We start from the raw sequence: 20,101 nt of genomic DNA, 5'->3' as shown, positions 1-20,101 counted from the left end.
TTTTGAGTGTCTTCATAGTTTTATTTTTGAGATACAGCAATTTTTATATACTGCAGGAAAAACGAAAAACAATCCTATGATGCAAATTTGCAAAGAAAACAGCATGTGCATCAAAATAAACTATTTCCAGCAGTGCAATTCGAGTTCTAAGCATCCCAGAAACTATTCAGAAAAGCATAAAGTCAAACATGATTTATAAAAACACCAGTATAGGCTTTTAAGGCCTACAAGTAAAAAACTACATTTTACGCAAAAATGACATCACTTCCGGTTTCGGGCAGGAAATGGCGGACATGCGATCGTTCGTGCTGACGTCTGTTTCAATGTGGGAAGTGTTATGAACAGCTGATGGGATCGGCAAAGCGTGTTTCTGGCATATTATATTTTTGTTCCTGCAAGCGCTTTTTATGCAATTTTTCCAAAGCTATATGTGGAAGGAAACCGTGACCTAGGACACACTGATGGTATAAGATGTAAGTACAACTCCTCCGGTTTCATATGCAAAAAAAATTATTGTGCTCAGGTTCTAATAATTACACAAAACGGAGCGTGCCCGTAAAGGGTTAAGCTAGCCAAGGTTTCTTACTTTCACTCCTGTATTCCTTACCTTCATTTTTTGTCTTCTTTTCAGCTCTCTCAGATTTGTATGACTGACATTGAATATATTTGAATCTAGTGGAAACCAAATCATTTCTCCGTCTTCTTTCCTGTGCCAGTATTACTGATTCCCTCTTATTTCATCCCTTTCCCACCTCTGTTAGTGTATCTCTGTCTGCAAGCTCATTTCAGCCAAATTGAAATTCACATTGGCTTCTTTGAGTTCTTGGTTATTAGATATTTTATTAGATTACTGAAGTAAAAGGTCATGACCCATGATCTTCTTTTTAACAAATCTAGAGGGAAGTTGTAGTGTATTGTTGATACCCAGAGGGATAGCCTCCGACTCTGTGGGGAAGCTACAGAGCGCTGTTGCTGGCAGGCCTGGAAACAGTATTTTGCCATAGGACACTTTAGTTGGGCCTTTGTCATTTTAGATGTCTATCTGGTGCTGCGAGGCGACCTGCAGAGTTAAAATAAGCCCTGAAAAAATGTTTTCTTGCACATACGCACTCTTCCTGCCTTCAAGTAGAATTTTTACCTGTTCTCACTGTGCTCAAGCAGCACAATCGCAGCACCCAAATCCTCCTCCAAAAATGAAAGACTCAGACTTCAGAATTCAGTATTTTTCTCAATCACAGTAAGTGAAACAATGCATTATGTTACCTACATCTTCCCCCTGGCCTTTTTTTCAAGCACTTTGTGTCAATTAGCATAACCCAAAGCATGCCAGCTTTGGGTTATGCAGAATAAATCCATCACAGGCAAATAATTCACATGCTAAACAGGAGAGGTGACAAACTGTGATCCCAAATAACAAATGGTTTACAAGATATACAAAAATATTTGTGGCATATGGATGTTTAAGGAGAAAAACGTGTCTTCGGGACAAACGCAGCACTTACTCGCACATTATGACAAATATGTTCTGCAGTGCAGCATCTTGCTTTGAAAACTATGGATGAGGTGGAGGTGTGTTGCTAGGGCAACAGGTGATATTTCGTGTTTTTTTTTTTTTTTTTCCCCTTCCAAGGTCAAAGCAACTAAAGCGAGAAGTATTGAAAGTGTAAAAGCTGATTTATCACTGCCCCTTACTGTACGTTGATGACAGAATACATCAACACGGCAGCAAAAGAGACTAAAAAATGTGATTAAGTATCCTTAAAGGTTAAAAATGGTGTGAAATTTTTATATCGGTTTGTAAGCAACATGCACTGGATTCGTCACGCAAGCTTCTGTTGTGCCTGTTTTGTGTTTCTTGTGTCTTTATCCACCTTATCCAGAAACTTCCAACAAAAGGTGCAAACTCTATGTGACTGAATAATCAAGGTAACTGCCTTTTTCATGACAAACAGCCTGCCTTACCTCAGTCTTCACTCCAGGCAACAACTTTAACTGCTGAATTTTGCAAAGCAGCCCTAAAGAGGCATGATTGGTGTGATCGAATATTACAGAGCAAAGCCAACCAATACAGCAGGGAGGAAAAATGACATGCTTATCGTCGGGTGGGATGCACTTTTTTTTTTTTTTTTAATCATGCATGAACATATTAGATGCATGCAGACCAATGCAGTTGTAAATCTGTCAACCCATTCATTATTGTAGGCTCTGTTTTTTTTTTTTTTTCTTCATCAGTGTTGCTCGTTGGTATATGGCCTCTCATTGTGAAGCCTTGAGCTTACACTTCCACTAAGAATGGCAATGGCTGTTGCTATGCTGGCTTTCTAAAGCCAGAGAAAGTGGAGGATCTGACCCAAGGATACTACATGCAACTTGCATCTTGTCAGTGGAAAGTTTGTTGAAAGCTCTACTGGTAACGCTTAAAACAACTATCAAAATGACACATTATTAAGCATTACTAAAGGAGTAGTAATTAATTCATCATTTATAAAGCATTATTCCATAGTGTGTATTATTAAACCTGTATAAGGCAAAAGTAGTTCTCATTGTAGATGTCACACAAACGTGTAACTGCCTGAATTAAGCATCAAAGTATACTATTAAATTAGTATTTATGAAACCTCTGTTAAAACACAAACAAACAACGAGCTCATATCTTAATCATTATAAACAGAAATGCGCATCTAAACAGCCGAATCACTTACTTAGACTATCTATATGCCATGAACATATTATATATGAGCTTATTATTCAAGAATAAAAATATATACCTGTTGCATTTACCTGTGTTTATAAATCACATAATATGGAGGAGTAATAAACACTAAAACCTTACTAACACTTAATAGTGTGTCATTGTTATAAAGTGTTATCGCTCCATTATATGATCGTCTTTATCGTGTGTCAGACTCCAAATGTGGAAACATTTTATAAGATTAATGCCATTTAGTAGTGAAAGGAGACTTAAACAAGTAGATAAAACCATAAATTAATCAGAGAATTGTTTAGAGTTAATAAATCCTCTGGGAACAAGTGTTGTCGCCTCCTGCCGTCCATTAAAGCATCTCCAGGTTTAAGTAAAATCGCCGGCCTTGTCTGTTGTTTGTAGTAAAGACAGTGATGCCTGTTTTCATTCTTTGAATATCAAATCCTGCCATTCTGTCAAAGCTGCCAGGATCTCAAAGATACACGCAAGGTGTCCTTTGGCATTAGTGCTGGGGTGTTGTAGTCTTGACATGGGTATCACTCTCAATTTGTCAGATATGAAGGATTTTCAAGGCCCCCTTGTCACTTTTAAAAGCAGCAGGAAACAGTGAGTGTTCTTTTTCATTGTGCAGGGCCAATGGGTATACTTCTCACATGCAGACATGACCTTATAATAATTATGACATCAATGACAACTTGTATCTATTGTCTCAATCCTTTTCCATTCATCTTCCTCAGTCTCTCTCAGTAAGATTCCTACTTATTACGACGTTCTCTCTCTTTCTTTTACCCATTATGTGCATATCTCTCATTGTTCTGCTCACAGTGGGCCACTTCTACTTCTTTGTCTTTGAGTTTGTCTCTTCTGTCCTTCATCTTCTCTTCTCTCTGTCATCGTGATTGGTTTTCTTTCTGTCATATCGTAAAGTCATTTCTCTACCCACGCTACTCTTTTATCACACTTGATCTCCTTCTTGCGTCTCTCTGTTCAGCTTGGTTTCTTTTTTGTCACAAGAACTTTTCCTTTTTTTAAAAAATATATTTGTTGATATTTTCTGTTTCTGTGTTTTCTTTTTTCTCTGACATGCTTTTCTCCGCTTACTCAGTTTCCAGGCGTACGCTGTTTACCTTTTCTTGCTTTAAATGCATAACTTTTTCTGTCTTTCTTATCTTTCCTCCATCAGCATTAATGAGTTATTTTACCTGGGGTGCAATTTCCATAATGTAGTGCTTTTTCCACATATAGATTATAATTGGATTTCCTTTATGCTGTGCTAGTTTCAGTAATTTGATTTGATTGCATTGCTACATAAACAAGATAGCAAGTAAGACAGAGAGCGGAAGAGGAAAAAAAAGTTTGTGTTAAACCTCAAAGGTGGTGGAGAACTAACTGGTGGAGGATGTTGCCTTGCTACAACACCCCTCTACTGAGTCTCCTGGTTTGCCTGACACTTTCTTTGTGGGGTTTGCTTGTTGTCTCTGGATTTGCTCTGAGGATTCTAATATTAAGAGAGATGCTCTGTGAAAATCATCCCTTACTTTTCCTCTGATTGGTTAGTATCCATATCGTAGTCCTGGTTAGAGTTAGACTGAAATATAAGGCTCACAGAAGTAGGCAATGAGAAAATTTATGAAATACAGGTGAAAAAACAAAATGTGTATAAAATGCTGGCACAGAGAGAAGCTGTGTGTATATATAGCTGATTTACTGATAACTTATTCTGGTGCTGTAAAATAGTAAGAATGCAATAATGGTAGCACAGTCTTCAAGAAAGACTTTATTTCCGTATATTGTGATAGGAAAATGGAAATGGGTGCAACGATTTATTGTAATGTGCAAACATAGATGGAAATGCATATTTGCAGTTTGAACAAGCTTGAAAATTGATATTTATTCTTCACCTCAGCCTCTTAAGCAAGCTTACTTGTCATTTTTTGAAGTAAATTTCATGAATGGTTCTCATTCAAAGCTCTTCTTTTGAGGTTTGCGCGTTTTTATTCTCTATAAGATTTGACAAGATCCTCCCTTGCTGAGGTGCAGCCCAAACTATGACAGAACCTCCACCTTGTTTTGACAGATGGTTGTAGACACGGTCGTACACACTGCACACCATGCTGATATGCCATGATGTCTACTAGTAGCTCTTTGTGAATCACATTGCTGGGTTAAAAATACCTTTTTGTGCCTGTCAAACTGTGTTGTCTTTGACATTTTTCTGCAAATGCCGGTACACCTCTTGTGTTAGGTCTTGCAAAGGTCAGTGTGTAATGGCTTAATAAAACAACAACAACAACAAAAAAAAAACATTCCGGTGAAAATGTTTAGGTGTAAGCACTGGTAATGAAGGGGGGAAAATGAGTGAAAAAGCAGCCAATGTCTAAAGGAAAACTGGCTCAAAACCACTTTAAAAACATTATAGGAAAGTCTGGCTCTTTGAAACCAAACACACAAAAAAGATGAGTAGCTCAAGATTTTTGCACAGTACTACAAATTCTGTAAAATTTCATCCATAGTACATCAAACTGTCATTATACTCCTTTCTTTAAAATTGCGCACACAGCATTGTAATACCGCCACTAAGTAGAATCTCTTTGATACACATTAAAATAAGAAGAAATGATGACTTTCCGAACTTTTAATGTCTTTAGTGAAGTTAGAAAATAGAACTTTTCACATTTCATTCCATTGAACCTTTATGCTTTTCAGGAGTAGTCGCCTGATCAAGAAAAGTGAAAGAGCATCACAAGAAATTACTAAATTGACACCGTCTTCAAAACCTGTTTCTGTTTTAGGAAGTGCTGGTACACCAGTGGTTTTCAATGAGAATGGAGATGCTCCAGGGAGATACGACATATTCCAGTACCAGATCACCAACAGATCGACTACTGAGTACAGAGTCATCGGCTCCTGGACCAATAAATTACACCTCAAGGTGAGATTTTTACACACGTATACCAGTGTACCTAATTGGTTTTTACAGTTTATAAGCTGACAAAACTGCTCATATTTTTCACACATATAAATTGAATGAAGTCAATGGAAAAAAATTAGGAAAAGTGAGGCAAAAACTTGGAAAATCAACTTAAAAGTGAAGCTCGAGTGAAAAATACTAGTTTATTATGAAATATGTTTTCAATGATTAACATTTTATGGTCTAAAAAGTTGTTCAGTACAGAACATACTGTATGCCATTTACCATAGTATATATTTCAGATGTGTTTCCAGCTTGTCATATGTTGAACTATCTCATTATTAGTATTTTAGCATGACACGTCTGTGTCCTAATGAAAAATGTCATATATTTTGATTTGAGTGCCTCATTGAAGCTTCTGAGGCATTATAGATCAGACACCTTGGAAGAATGAAAATTCAACATGACTATGAGCAGCTGCCATGATTTCAAAATCCCTTGTTACCGGGCTGGATTCGTTTGAGTTATTGCTCTCATTCAGGTGCAAAAGTTAGTTTTTTCAAGCAAGTGTAGATCTTTGCTTCTATTCAGAATACTAATCTTTGTGAAGGAGAGAGACTTGCAAACATTCGCAACTGTGAAAGGTCACACACCTACAGAATACACATAATAACCAATGCTACAGAACCTGGAGAATATACAGTGCCTACTTAGATCCACAGAAAAACAGATAATTGAATGCATTAGCAAACTGAATTCCCATTGTCCCACTCGCTCTCTCTGTCTCACTGTCACATGCACAAAAAAATCTTTGAGCACGCAGCAGTGCTAGGTGTTATAAATCCACCAAGGACTTCATTAGAAAGGCCAGATGACAGATGAGAAAACTAATAGACACAAAACGCTTTCTGGCTGATGGACGGTGTGTTTGTGTGTGTCAGTGTGTGTGTTTGTACAGCAGTACAGAAGTATAAAACACAGAAACTGAAGTCACACATGATTTGGCACTTTAACAATTTCTAAATAGACAGACATATTTAATTAGGTAAAATCCTGAAAGTATGCAGGGTAGCAGGGGTTAGTTTTTATTAAGAACAAAAAAGTTTGAATGTTCATCATTATAAATACAAGACAGCACTGTGGAACATAAGAATGTACAGCATGTGAGTCTCAAGAATTCACACATTCAAACCCTGTGCAAACTGAGTATTGGCTACCTTGAGTGCACTGTCGTGCTATGCAACACTGAGTTGAATCAGCGTTGGGAGATCAGAGGAGATCAGGAGAGATAGCTGTAGACGACAGACTGTTCATCTGCTGTCTACAGCTATCTGTAAAACATGCAGCAGCCACTGTCTTGTTTTGGCATTTTAGCCAGTGATGTTGGGGATCTTGTCAAAACTGATGGAGTTATGAACACAGGAAAGGTTTCATTTTTCAGTATGATCCCAAAAACACTGCAAATAAAATTAAAGTATATCCATGGGAAAAAATGCACAATGGAACACCATCAGTCATGGATTGACCTCGCCAAAGCCTAGGCCTCATCATTACTGGAGTAGTGTGAGATCATCTTGACCAAAAATGCAACAAAAGGCAGACAACGTCCAAAGAAGAGCTTTGAATGTTCTTCGAGAAGTCTGGAGAACTATTCCTGAAGACTACTTAAAGAAATGACAAGAAAGCTGCCTAAGAGAGTTCAGGCTGTGTTGAAGAATAAAGGTGGCCATGCCAAAAATTGACTTTCAAAATCTTTGAAATTATACAAACCCTGTTTCTTTGCCTTATATTTCCCTGTATGCTTTCATATGTTTCAATAAATCACTGCACCAATTTCCTATTTTCCTGGCAAAATAAAATGAAGGCTGACACTGCACTGTAATTAATAAAATATGGGTCTGTGTTGTTTAATTTATGCCTTTTGATAGAAAATAAGGTGATAGTATACAGATATTAAATGGGGGATATGAATAAGTAATGAGCAAAATTTCTCCGTAAACAAAGTTTCTCCTTAGTGATATATGTACAACACTGTGGGCAGCAACTATCCCATTCTTGCATATTAAACTCCATGAGAACTTGTTTCTGTTTGTGTGTCAGTAATTAACTCAAATCCACCCTCTCTAAGTCTAATGAATTTTCCCTTCTAACTAGTTGTTTTAGGACTGGTACTTTTTGTGTTTAAAACAGTAATATTAAATTTTGTGCAGCACCCTCGGCGATGGTTAAACCTCAGGGAACGCGGTAATGACAAACTTCCTCACAACTGCTCGCGCACACAACTACAAATTAGTACACACACATTCAAACTCACTCGCAGAGGACGTACGGAGAGCTCAGGGATTCACTATAATGCCAGCATGACACAAACACAAATAAACAAAATGCACACATGGTGAAACATATGCGTGTGCACACTCACAAATAAACACACACACAGACACACACAGAAGGAAATGCAGATGGCCTATTTGTGCCAAATCTGATTATGGTCTGATTGCTGGCTTCCAGACTAGCTGGTGTTAGTTTTGTGCCTGGCAGCACTCAGGAAAATGATCAGAGGATCTGCTTGTGCTAATTGCTCTGCGAGATGCCCTGAAGACACACTTTTTTTTGAAGGTAGAGAGAAAGCTGAGTGTTAAAGGACTGTTAACATACAGTTTATGTCAGCTTCTGCAGATGGCTGCCAATCCTTATGCTCCAAGATGTCCTGTGAGAAAATAAGGAGCTTCATTTTGCCGTTTTGACACACAAATAACAACACACTGCTCTTCTCTCAGGTGGAGGCCATGCGTTGGAGGATGGGTGACCCAACTTTCCCTGCCTCCGTTTGCAGCCTCCCGTGCCGTACGGGTGAAAGGAAGAAAGTGGTGAAAGGGGTGCCGTGCTGTTGGCACTGTGAGCGCTGTGAAGGATACCACTTTCAGGTAGATTTCTGAAGAAAAATATCAGCTATCCAAAACCGTCAGCGTGATCCAGAAATTAAAATATCACAAACACTGTGACATCACAGGTCACATACAAATCTGGCTAGATCTTGATTTGTGTTTGACAAAAATCATGCATCAACCCTTTATCAATTTAGCAGTTTCTCTGTCAGTCTGATTTCAGCACTGATTATTTGTGTTTTCAAACCTAGAGAGGCTCACAGAACTTCTTAGCCTAACCAATTCATCTGTGTGAAATTGACTTGTCAAAAAACGAGGTAAAAATGTGGATTTTAATCAAATGTCTAACATTCCTTATACACCCTCTCCCAACTTTACAAATGAAACCGCATTTGTTGGAACGCTTTAAAAAGAATCAGCTGAAAGACCTATTTGCAATAAAAACTGTTTGACATTGTAAACGTGTTAGCTTCTGCACACATCGACTTGTTGACAGCTGCTGTCTGCTTACTCCTGCTCTTTTTTTAGGCAATTAAAAAAGTGAGGCACTTAGATTGTCCATTTTGAATTTCTATATAGAGAAAGTATCTAATTTGAGGAGAGGGAAATGCCCTGATCACACATTTTGAAGCTGCATTAATGATAAAAAAGAAAGCACAGCCTCTTTCAGTTGTAACGCTTTACATATCAGGACATAATAAAATGATCTGGTCCTTATCAGGTCTTCAAATTAGGTAGATAAATATCAGCAGGTAAAATATTACACTGTGTCATCATTTATTTTAGAAATACTGAGCTAAAATGCAGAATCAATGTATGAAAAAACTAGTTTTGCCTAAATATAGCCATCCTTTTTCTATAGGAATAAAGAGAGTCAGGGATGTCTAGGTGCTGCTAATCAAAAGCATTTGATTAACTGATCAGCAGCAGCACTTCTATAAAAGCAAAGGTTTTGTCACTTTGCTGGTCTAAAGCATTCAGGTATGTGTTAACACGAGGCCAAGGAGTGATTAGCAGTGATCTCTGAGGAAGAATTGTTATTGGTTATCAGTCTGGGAAGGGTTATAAGGCCATTTCCAAAAAAAAGTCCATTCAAAGATTATTCACAAGTGAAAAACATTCATGAAAGTAGAATAAGAAAAAATCTGAAACTGAAGTTTGCCTGGAAATGCTGCCACTTCTTCTCTTTCTTGAAAAAAAAAAAAGAACATGGCAGCACAGCTTCAGTTTGCAAAGTTGCATTCAAACAAACCACAAGACACAATGTCCTTGAGATAGCAGACAGGAAAATGTAAATGCTTGGCCATAATGCACAACACCATGTTTGCTGAAAAACTCAAGCATATCAGAACAAACACCTCACACCAACTGTCAAGCACAGTGATGGAGGGGTGATGATTTGAGCTCGTTTTTCAGTCAAAGGGCCTGGACACACTGAGTCGACCATAAACAATGTATACTCAATCAATCAATCAATCAATCAATCAAAGCTTTATTCGCCACGTGCAGGTTGCCCTGCAGTGAAATAGGACCCCCCCCCCCCCCCCCCCCCCCCCCCCGACCTTACACACACAACACAGACATCACATGGGGATACAGGTCGGAGATCGGTAGCGTTACAGAAAAAAAACACTGAAATATACACTACAATGGGAAAGTACAAGAGGAAAAAAAGTGACCTCTACTCATGCTGGGCTCCTGGGAGGACAGCATGAGAACAGGAAACAAAAAGAACTCCTCTGTACAAAAAAGCACATAAATGTCCACAGCACAACATTATGAAACACGTGACAAGCCACAGGGTCGGGTGGGGGGTGAGGAGTAATCCGAAGCAAACACAGCAGCCATCCTGCCCAGCGCTACCATTCCAGCGCGGGCTCAGACCCGCCGTGTTCCCAGGAGGGAACAAGCATCGAAGGCGTTTGGAAAGGAAAAAACATGAGACTAAACAAGGACATAAGAGGCTAAGCAGGGAAGCTAAGGGAGAGGAGGAGAGGAGAAAAGTGCGACCGTCTTCGTCAAGAGCAAGAGCAGAAAAAAGTATATTGTAGTCAAATATGAGAATATGCAGCAGCTAAAGCATGGCTGAAATTGGGCCATGCAAGTGAACAATGATCTTCAGTACACCATGGAAAATTAGATGTACTTGAGCCATAACCATATATCCATATATGTGAAAATTAAATTATCATTGGGGACCATTTCAAAGTCTATCAGGCTTCCTGTTTAGTTGGAAAAATACTTGAACACGCACGTATATGTAAAAAAATGTGCTTAGCAAAGAAAATAGAAAATATCAGTTACAGTGGGGCAAAAAAGTATGTAGTCAGCCACCGATTGTGCAAGTTCCCCCACTTAAAATGATGACAGAGGTCAGTAATTTGCACCAGAGGTACACTTCAACTGTGAGAGACAGAATGTGAAAAAAAAAATCCATGAATTCACATGGTAGGATTTGTAAAGAATTTATTCGTAAATTAGGGTGGAAAATAAGTATTTGGTCACCTCAAACAAGGAAAATCTCTGCCTCTCACAGACCTGTAACGTCTTCTGTAAGACGCTTTTCTGTCCCCCACTCGTTACCTGTATGAATGGCACCTGTTTGAACTCATCATCTGTATAAAAGACACCTGTCCACAGCCTCAAACAGTCAGACTCCAAACTCCGCCATGGCCAAGACCAAAGAGCTTTCGAAGGACACCAGGAAAAGTATTGTAGACCTGCACCAGACTGGGAAGAGTGAATCTACAATAGGCAAGCAGCTTGGTGTGAAAAAATCAACTGTGGGAGCAATCATCAGAAAATGGAAGACATACAAGACCACTGCTAATCTCCCTCGATCTGGGGCTCCACGCAAGATCTCATCCCGTGGGGTCAAAATGATCATGAGAACGGTGAGCAAAGATCCCAGAACCACACGGGGGGACCTGGTGAATGACCTGCAGAGAGCTGGGACCAAAGTAACAAAGGTCACCATCAGTAACAACGGCAGGGAATCAAATCCCGCAGTGCCAGACGTGTTCCGCTGCTGAAGCCAGTGCATGTCCAGGCCCGTCTGAAGTTTGCCAGAGAGCACATGGATGATACAGCAGAGGATTGGGAGAATGTCATGTGGTCAGATGAAACCAAAGTAGAACTTTTTGGTATAAACTCAACTCGTCGTGTTTGGAGGACGAAGAATACTGAGTTGCATCCCAAGAACACCATACCTACTGTGAAGCATGGGGGTGGAAACATCATGCTATGGGGCTGTTTTTCTGCCGAGGGGACAGGACGACTGATCCGTGTTAAGGACAGAATGAATGGGGCCATGTATCGTGAGATTTTGAGCCAAAACCTCCTTCCATCAGTGAGAACTTTGAAGATGAAACGAGGCTGGGTCTTCCAACATGACAATGATCCAAAACACACCGCCCGGGCAACAAAGGAGTGGCTCCGTAATAAGCATTTGAAAGTCCTGGAGTGGCCTAGCCAGTCTCCAGACCTCAACCCCATAGAAAATCTGTGGCGGGAGTTGAAAGTCCGTGTTGCTCGGTGACAGCCCCAAAACATCACTGCTCTCGAGAAGATCTGCATGGAGGAATGGGCCAAAATACCAGCTACTGTGTGTGCAAACCTGGTAAAGACCTATAGTAAACGTTTGACCTCTGTTATTGCCAACAAAGGTTATGTTACAAAGTATTGAGTTGTATTTTTCTTATTGACCAAATACTTATTTTCCACCCTGATTTACGAATAAATTCTTTACAAATCCTACCATGTGGATTCATGGATTTTTTTTTTCACATTCTGTCTCTCACAGTTGAAGTGTACCTCTGGTGCAAATTACTGACCTCTGTCATCATTTTAGGTGGGGGAACTTGCACAATCGGTGGCTGACTACATACTTTTTTGCCCCACTGTACAACAGCAGCTGCTCATGTTTATGAGGGCGAGCACTCAATAGTTATTTTGCAGAAACAAGCAGTAATTGTGGAGTTGTCAAAAGCATAACTGATAATAAGTCTTTTCCTCAGAATTATATTAGATTGTGTCTTATGGAGATCAGGCACACATATATTTACACAAAAAGAGTTTTTTTTCTACATGTTTTGGCAAAAAAATAAATTGATTAACGAATTAAACCATATAAATGATGTCAATGATGTAATAGTCAGCTCCCGCTCCAATAAGGTCCTCATTCTGTGAACAGACTCCTTCTGATGTATGAGATGGTGACAGTACTCCCTGCTCTGTTCTGCAGCCTCAGTGAGATACAGCACACCACCTTTCCTTCTGCTGTGGGTTCAGATTAGATTGGCCCCGGCAGTCCAATAGATAATAATGCATTGGTCTGACTGCAGGAAGAGAGACACAAGACAACAAAATGAAATCAAGGCACACCACAACAGCCAGATGGCCAGATGGTTTTTCAATCAGCCAATTCATGGTTGAATCGGTGTTTAACAGTCAAATTATCATTAGAAAAATCTGTTTACTTAAGGAAAATGAACTAATGCATGTTCTAAAACCTCTCTCCCCGTTAGGCCTCAGAGTTCACCTGTGAGCTGTGCCCATACGAGAAGCGACCTGATGCCAACCGCACTGGCTGCACTCCCATTCCGATCATCAAACTGGAGTGGCACTCACCCTGGGCCATCGTCCCCGTCTTTATCGCCATGCTGGGTATCATCGCCACCTCTTTCGTCATCGTCACTTTTGTCCGGTACAATGACACGCCCATTGTCCGAGCTTCGGGGCGAGAGATGAGCTACGTGCTGCTTACTGGAATCTTCCTGTGCTATGCCATCACATTCCTGATGATCGCGACGCCGGATGTGGGCGTGTGCTCCCTGAGGAGGATTTTCTTAGGCTTGGGGATGTGTTTTAGCTACGCTGCGCTGCTCACCAAGACCAACAGGATACACCGCATCTTTGAACAAGGGAAAAAGTCTGTAACAGCACCCAGGTAAAAATGCCATTACGTCTGCTCTTGGCCCTTTTGTGCGTACATGTTTGGGCTGTGCAGATTTTGATGGGTTCAGTGGCACTTAATATTGCTATAAGTGTGGCTTTTTTGCACTCAGGTGTGTGACTTTACCTGCACCCTACTTTTTCAGATACTTGCGGTCATTACTCATCATTTATTTTTCATACATTATTTATGAGAGTCATGAACTAACAATTTCCTATTGTACTGCTTGCACTCAGTGTGAGTGACTCTGGGAGAGAGCATCCACTAAGTGGCTAAATTGTTAATGCAGGATTTAATAGTGCTCAGGTTCATGGCCCTGCTATCCAGACAGTTAGATTTTTTCCCTTTTTTTCCTTCCTCTTCTTTTTTTTCCCATCCAGCTACAGACTTTTTACACAAAGTATTTTGAGGCTCTTTTCAGGTTACGGTAGTGACTCTAAGGTAGTCAAGCACTGAGCGTCCTTTGAACTTGAGAGCTTGAAGGAGTGGGTTGTTTCTTTCATTCTGATGCAAGTGGAAATATAGTTTTTGTTTTGGGCCATGATTTGCACCCCGGTTTTGATATCTCTGTCATCCTAGATGATCATCACATTTTCTCTTTTCAGCTCTATGTCTTCTTGCAACTGCTCATCCTTGTTTCTCCCTTTCTTTCTTGCTGCAAAACCCATCATTATATTTTCCCTGATCTCGCTCTAGCTCTCAGTGTGGATTTGCTGGAGTGTGTATGGTCGCATTTATAGAAATTTAATATATTGCCGCTGTCAAGTGGGAGACTTGTCTCAACCTTTTAGAGTCTAATAAAACTGTTTTCTTTTCATCTTATTGGGACAGGATTTTTGAGTGTTTGTTAAGTTATTTTTGGACCGTACTGGCTGAAGACTTTATGAAAAATCAAATTCTGTGGAAAATAGAATAGATCTAGTCTTACGGTGAATCTCAGTGGATCACCATGTCAGCCACTGCATTATGATGTTTCACTGAACCTGCTTGAAATTTTATACCTGTTGGAGTCACCCGTTCCTGGTAGGTCAAAGAGAAAAGATAAAATGTATTTACAGATCACACAATGGTTATTGAGAGCCTATTTATGGGTTAGGCTTCTACCTCTGTGTGCAGATGCATTCCTGACCCAAGACAGATTAAAGTGAACAAGGTATATTACTGCCCTACATGCCAGATATTGATATTCTGGCATTAGCTAACTAAGCTAACTGAGTAATGTATATCTGTATTTGAATATCCAGAATCTGAAGTCAAGGAAAATTCTATTCTATTCAATAAATAGTCTAAATTCTGTTACTCAATTATGTTTGAACAATAGTTATTGTCCAGTAACAAGTACCCTTTCTGCATTTATCTATATTCATAAGCAATCTCTGGCTGCCAAAACAGAAAATCTTGGCCTGAATCTTTGTTGGCTACACCAGCCAAATACCCTCCAGAGGTTAAGTCACCAGACTGGCCAATGCATTACCAGACTGCTATTTAACTAACCATGTGACACTGAAGCAATGTTTAAATTTAGTTCTATTGGAAAAATTTAGCATGAATTCAAAACAACAGTAATCTAAGGGAGCTTTATATTGAAAGGTAAAGAGCATACGGTGTTACTCGTACAAAGAGTAAACTCAAGTGACTGATCCCCCATGAGCAACCACTTGGTGGTGAAGTGCTGCCTTTTGTCAGGAAGAGACCTCTGGCAAAACCAGGCTTAGATAAGGGTGGCCATCTGCTGAACCAGTAAGGGGTTCTGAGGAAAGAGATGGCAGACAAGAGCGGCATAGAAAGACCACGACCAAGAAACAGGATAAAATACCAGCTAACAAATAGTTAATGAGATGCGATTGTGCTATATCAATATGAAAATAGTGAAAAGAGTTGAGTGAAGCAGAGGTACTCCGTTTATCATCGCTACAGCCTATATATCAGCAAACTAAAGGATTGTTCAAGGTAACTTATGAAAGAGAAAAGAGAGGGGGACTGTCTCCTGAACGCAAACTGGGAGCTGGTGGAACAAGCTCTCAGCTCATGAAAAGAAGTTGGTGCAACCTGAGAAATGTAAACCATGAGTGCATATTTTCTAGCATTAATTGCAGTTTTTCATCCTTGCTAAATCAAAATTTAATTAACCATCCTGTTCTTTACAGGTTTATCTCTCCTGCCTCCCAGCTCGTCATCACCTTCTCCCTGATCTCAGTTCAGCTTCTGGGTGTCTTTGTGTGGTTTGCCGTGGACCCTCCCCATACTGTAGTGGACTACGGCGAGCAGCGGACCCAGGACCCCACAGCGGCACGTGGTGTCCTCAAGTGCGACATCTCAGACCTGTCTCTCATCTGCTCCCTGGGTTACTCAATTCTGCTGATGGTTACGTGCACGGTTTACGCAATCAAGACGCGAGGCGTGCCCGAAACCTTTAACGAAGCCAAGCCTATTGGATTTACCATGTACACCACCTGTATCATCTGGCTGGCGTTCATACCCATCTTTTTTGGCACGTCCCAGTCTGCAGAACGGGTGAGTGTGTTTATATTTTGGATGACACTTATTACATCCTGAGAAAACGGAAAGTGTGTTGTTGGTGTCTGTCCTTCAACCCCAATCAACTGCAAGATTTCTGAGGATCAAACTGTAATATGTGTCTGCTTGCTTAACTGTTTGTTTTCCCTTTATATCACCGCTTTAAAATTCAAATCAATTCCTCTTGGAACATCTCCATCTACTGTGAACAGCAGGGCAAATTTGTATTTTGCTGTGCTTGAGCAAAGTTAGATCTATATTTAAGTGCAATAGTTTTTTAAAATACAAAACTTCTCTGGCAGGTGCAAGGTGGTTGTGCGATCAGTGCGCTTTTGCTTCACGTGGTTCAAAACTCCTAAGCAGATTTTAAAGCAAGTTTTGAAATTGCATTTTGAGCCATACGTTTGATGTATTGCTTTGGCAAAAAGTGTCCTTTTACTACCTCCCTGAAAATTCTCAAAATCAAAACCGTATCTCTTGGCACTGAAGTACAGAAGTGTTTTACAACTGTAGCTATACTATTGGCTTAGAGTCAGAAGTCTCCCGACAATCCCTCGTGAGTACAAGAGGATTTACTGTCTGTCTGATGGACTGGAACCGTGCCATGGTCTGGGCTTATAGAGAGTTATACTGCCGAGCTTATTCTTCCTACCTGTAGTTAATTCTTAATGGGTGTTCGATGAGAATAAAAGCCACGTGAGGTGTGTGTAAGGGTATGAGTGATAGCGTGACTGGCTCTTAAACAGTGTCCTTTCATCTTATCGGCTTAGAAACAGTGGGTTTGAATGCGCACGTAAACACCAATATAGCTAATCTGATTCATAAGACCGTACACATATTGAAGCGTACTGTTTACTCGAGCTAAAGCAGCAGTGGTCTATTGATTCCATTTCTTGATAGTGCGAATATGCTGCTTTCAACAATAACACACTTTATACACTCATTGAGATTCATGACAGGTCATTGATTTTTTTTTTTTTTGTCCAAGTCACATTTTTTACATCACAGTGCTAAACACACTCTATACATCTGTATAAAGAAAATGTGCACATTACTCTAGATCAATAGAAGTAAACAGGCATATACAGTGCTGTGACAAAGTATTTACCAGCTTCCTGATTTCTCATGTTTCTGTGTATTTGTCTCATTAGCGTGTTTCCAATCATCAAACACATTTTAAGAAAGAACTGCAGTTTGCGATAACTGGTAAAAAGTTTGTCACATCTCTATGGAGGACTTGGCCTGCTGTGAACAGCCTGTTAAAGGTCATGTAAAAGCATCTCAATTGGATTTAAGTTCAGACTTTGACTAGGCTTTTTTTTAACTTTCTTTTTTGAGCTGATGAGTGGACATTCTCCTTCAGGAGTTTCTGGTAGCGAGCTGAGCTACCAGAAAGTGAAGCAGCAAAGCGGCCCAAGACCATCACACCACTGCCACCGAAAGTTCAATTTGTCCCATCAGTCCACAAAATATTTTCCCAAAATCTCAGAGATCATCAAGATGTCTTTTTGGTCAGCAGTGGTTTTCACCAACTCTCCCATGGACGCCATTTTTTCTCAGTCTCTTTGTTGTTGAATAATAAACACTGACCATAACTAATTCAAGTGAGGACTGAACACACGCAACATGGGAAAGTGTTCCAGTGTGTACATCTGATCTGGGACCGCTGCAATCTTCGACTGCGCCTCCAGCTGACCCGATGTCCACATCAGAGGGGAGGTAAGCGTTGGAGGTGGCGTTGGATCCGGGGTAGGGAGGGTGATGCGTCAGTGAGTGCTTGTCAGTATATGTATGTGTGTGCGTGTCCGTAGTTCAGCTGAGACAGTGTCCTTCGCCCTGCCAGGCTAAGTAAACAGTCTTCCAGCCAACCCAGGTGGCCTTGCATGGAATGGGAAGGAACAGACTCAACACAGTCGTTAACTTAAACTTAACTGGATGTAAATCCAAGTGAGATGCTTTGACATGACCTTAAATGGGCCATTCAAGTTGGACAAAATTCCTCCATAGTGACGTGATAAACTTATCATTTAAAAATTGAGTTTTGTATCTACTCAAATACATGTCAACATGCTAAGATTGAGGCTCCAGATTCCAGAGGATAACATCGCTGTAGCTATATCAAGTGTTTTATAAACAGTCCAAGACCTGTGTCCGCTGAATATTCCAGATTTCTCTTCCTCTACCTCTACCAAAAACGTGTCAGCTCTAATAATCTCTTCCTATTTTGGAGTGTTAGTCAGGATATTTTCATTTCCTCCTTTTCTCTACATCTAAGCCCATTTTCCTTTCAAGACGGGTGCCAGCCTCTGTCACATGGCAGAGAGCTGACATCAAAGTGATCCCGTCTAATCACACATCAGGGAAATCATACTCTTGCTGGATGTTTCATGCACTCTCATTTTTTCCATAAGAAGTCGGAGAGTAATTGTTGATGCAATACATTTTAAGTGTATCTGTAAGTTCAGTATTTCTCCTTTTCCCCAGGAATAACCTTACTCTACAGTTATACCAAAATAAGGAGACTATTTCTTATAACTGCAGCTTCTCAAATCCATCAAGATACTGTGTGTGAATGACAGGCAAGCTGCTCATGTTATGCGAATTCTGTGTTTGTGACTACATGCAAAGTTTTGTGCTTGTGACCATTTAAAGGGGCCGAATGTTTCATGGCAGGATTTTGCACATCCCTGACTGTAAAAGTAATTTGTGTGCATATTCATGAGGCCATATCTATGTGTGAATTCTATCGGACATAGCATCCTGTCATACTGGACGGGCATTGCAGCGTCCATGCCTTGTTTGCTTGGCTAATTAGAATGTCCACCAGCAATTTTGTGTGCATTTTGTGTTAGCATGTTTGTCCGATGGGTTGTATTTAATTGGAATATCCACCAGCGCACATTCGCTTGTCTCTGTATGTTGTTTCTAATTGGGATATCCTCTGGAGTGTGTGGCAGCTGGCTGGCTAACAGAGAAAGCAGAATAGAGGGAGGAGAGAGTGAAGTGAAAGGAGTAAACAGGTAATGATGTGACTTGCTGATGGGACTTTAATGAGGAGAGCTCTACCAAGGGCATAGGTTTGGTTTCAGACAGAGGGGAGGGCGATGGAGCTGCAGTGAAGTTAGTTGGAGGTTAGGTGACAGCATGACTCTCATTATGATTAACTTTGTGATTATCATGCTTCACCTGGTATCTTGATATAAGGGTTAACATTTGTATGACTATGCACACAGTTAATAGAAGTATACCACAGTGCAGCAAGTGATAATCAAGTCTGGATGCTTCGGCATGCTCAGAAAAGTCACAGTTACATTGTTGTGTGCTATACCTCGTCTGAAATGCTGACGTCAGTGAAATTTACAGGGACCTGAAAACTTTACTGCAGTTAGTTCTTGGCTCTGGGATTGTGTGGAGGCTTCTTTCAATACAGTGACTTTCACACTGGCCTTGTGGGAACATTTCAAATGTATGAGAGCTTGGATTATAAGAACCTTTCTTCAGCAGGTGTGCTTCAGCACTTCTTTTCACAGTCAGTGTTGGGAAACACATCTCAATGGGAGCATTTAAACATTTATATAAACAAAAGAAAATCTTTAACTCAAGGTCCACTGGCGTACATCTTTTCAGATTCTTCAACCACATTTCAGGGCCCATGTTGGCAGACAGAGTTTGCTCAGTTGTCATGGAGATAGCTTTGTTGGCCATTTATTGTCTGTGTGGTGTGGTGCTATGGCTCAGAATCTGCTCCTCGTGCTCTGGGTAAAAATATTCTAAAACAGAAACCAACAAGAACCAATTCTATCAAACAGCCCCTTGCATTAAGTGTGAAGCAGTTACAGAATGTGACAGTTTGTTTGTGCACATTGATACAAGTTGGCATTTGTTCATTGCACTCAGCAGTCAGATTATGAAAGTAACTCACTGCATTTGAAAGTATGTTTCATGCCTGTACCACACGTGCTCTTAAAACTCTGATGGGATTCTGATGACCACCAAGTCATGACGAAAGAGCGTTGAAACTCATGATAACTGTTGTTTAACTAAAGGTAGTATATACCAGATATGGGTGTTCTACGGGCCGTGGCCCAAAACCAGCCTGTTGGCTGTCCCGGACCGGCTGATGAACT

General features: G+C 40.3%; 1 protein-coding gene across 6 annotated transcripts in view; it reads left to right on the top strand.

The window, feature by feature from the left end:
* Nucleotides 1–20,101, top strand: part of grm8a (glutamate receptor, metabotropic 8a) — a 315,894-nt gene that overhangs the window by 275,650 nt on the left and 20,143 nt on the right. For all 6 annotated transcript variants that reach the window (XM_004560918.5, XM_004560917.4, XM_014409627.3 and 3 more), the window contains 4 exons: nucleotides 5,497–5,636; nucleotides 8,396–8,542; nucleotides 13,030–13,451; nucleotides 15,605–15,971. In XM_004560918.5, coding sequence (XP_004560975.2) covers nucleotides 5,497–5,636; nucleotides 8,396–8,542; nucleotides 13,030–13,451; nucleotides 15,605–15,971 — 1,076 coding nt within the window. The remainder of the gene's footprint in view (nucleotides 1–5,496; nucleotides 5,637–8,395; nucleotides 8,543–13,029; nucleotides 13,452–15,604; nucleotides 15,972–20,101) is intronic.

Source organism: Maylandia zebra, linkage group LG17 (assembly GCF_041146795.1).
Source record: "Maylandia zebra isolate NMK-2024a linkage group LG17, Mzebra_GT3a, whole genome shotgun sequence".
Taxonomy (NCBI): Eukaryota; Metazoa; Chordata; class Actinopteri; order Cichliformes; family Cichlidae; genus Maylandia; species Maylandia zebra.
Note: the sequence above shows the minus strand (reverse complement) of the source record. Positions and strands in the feature narration are given on the sequence as shown.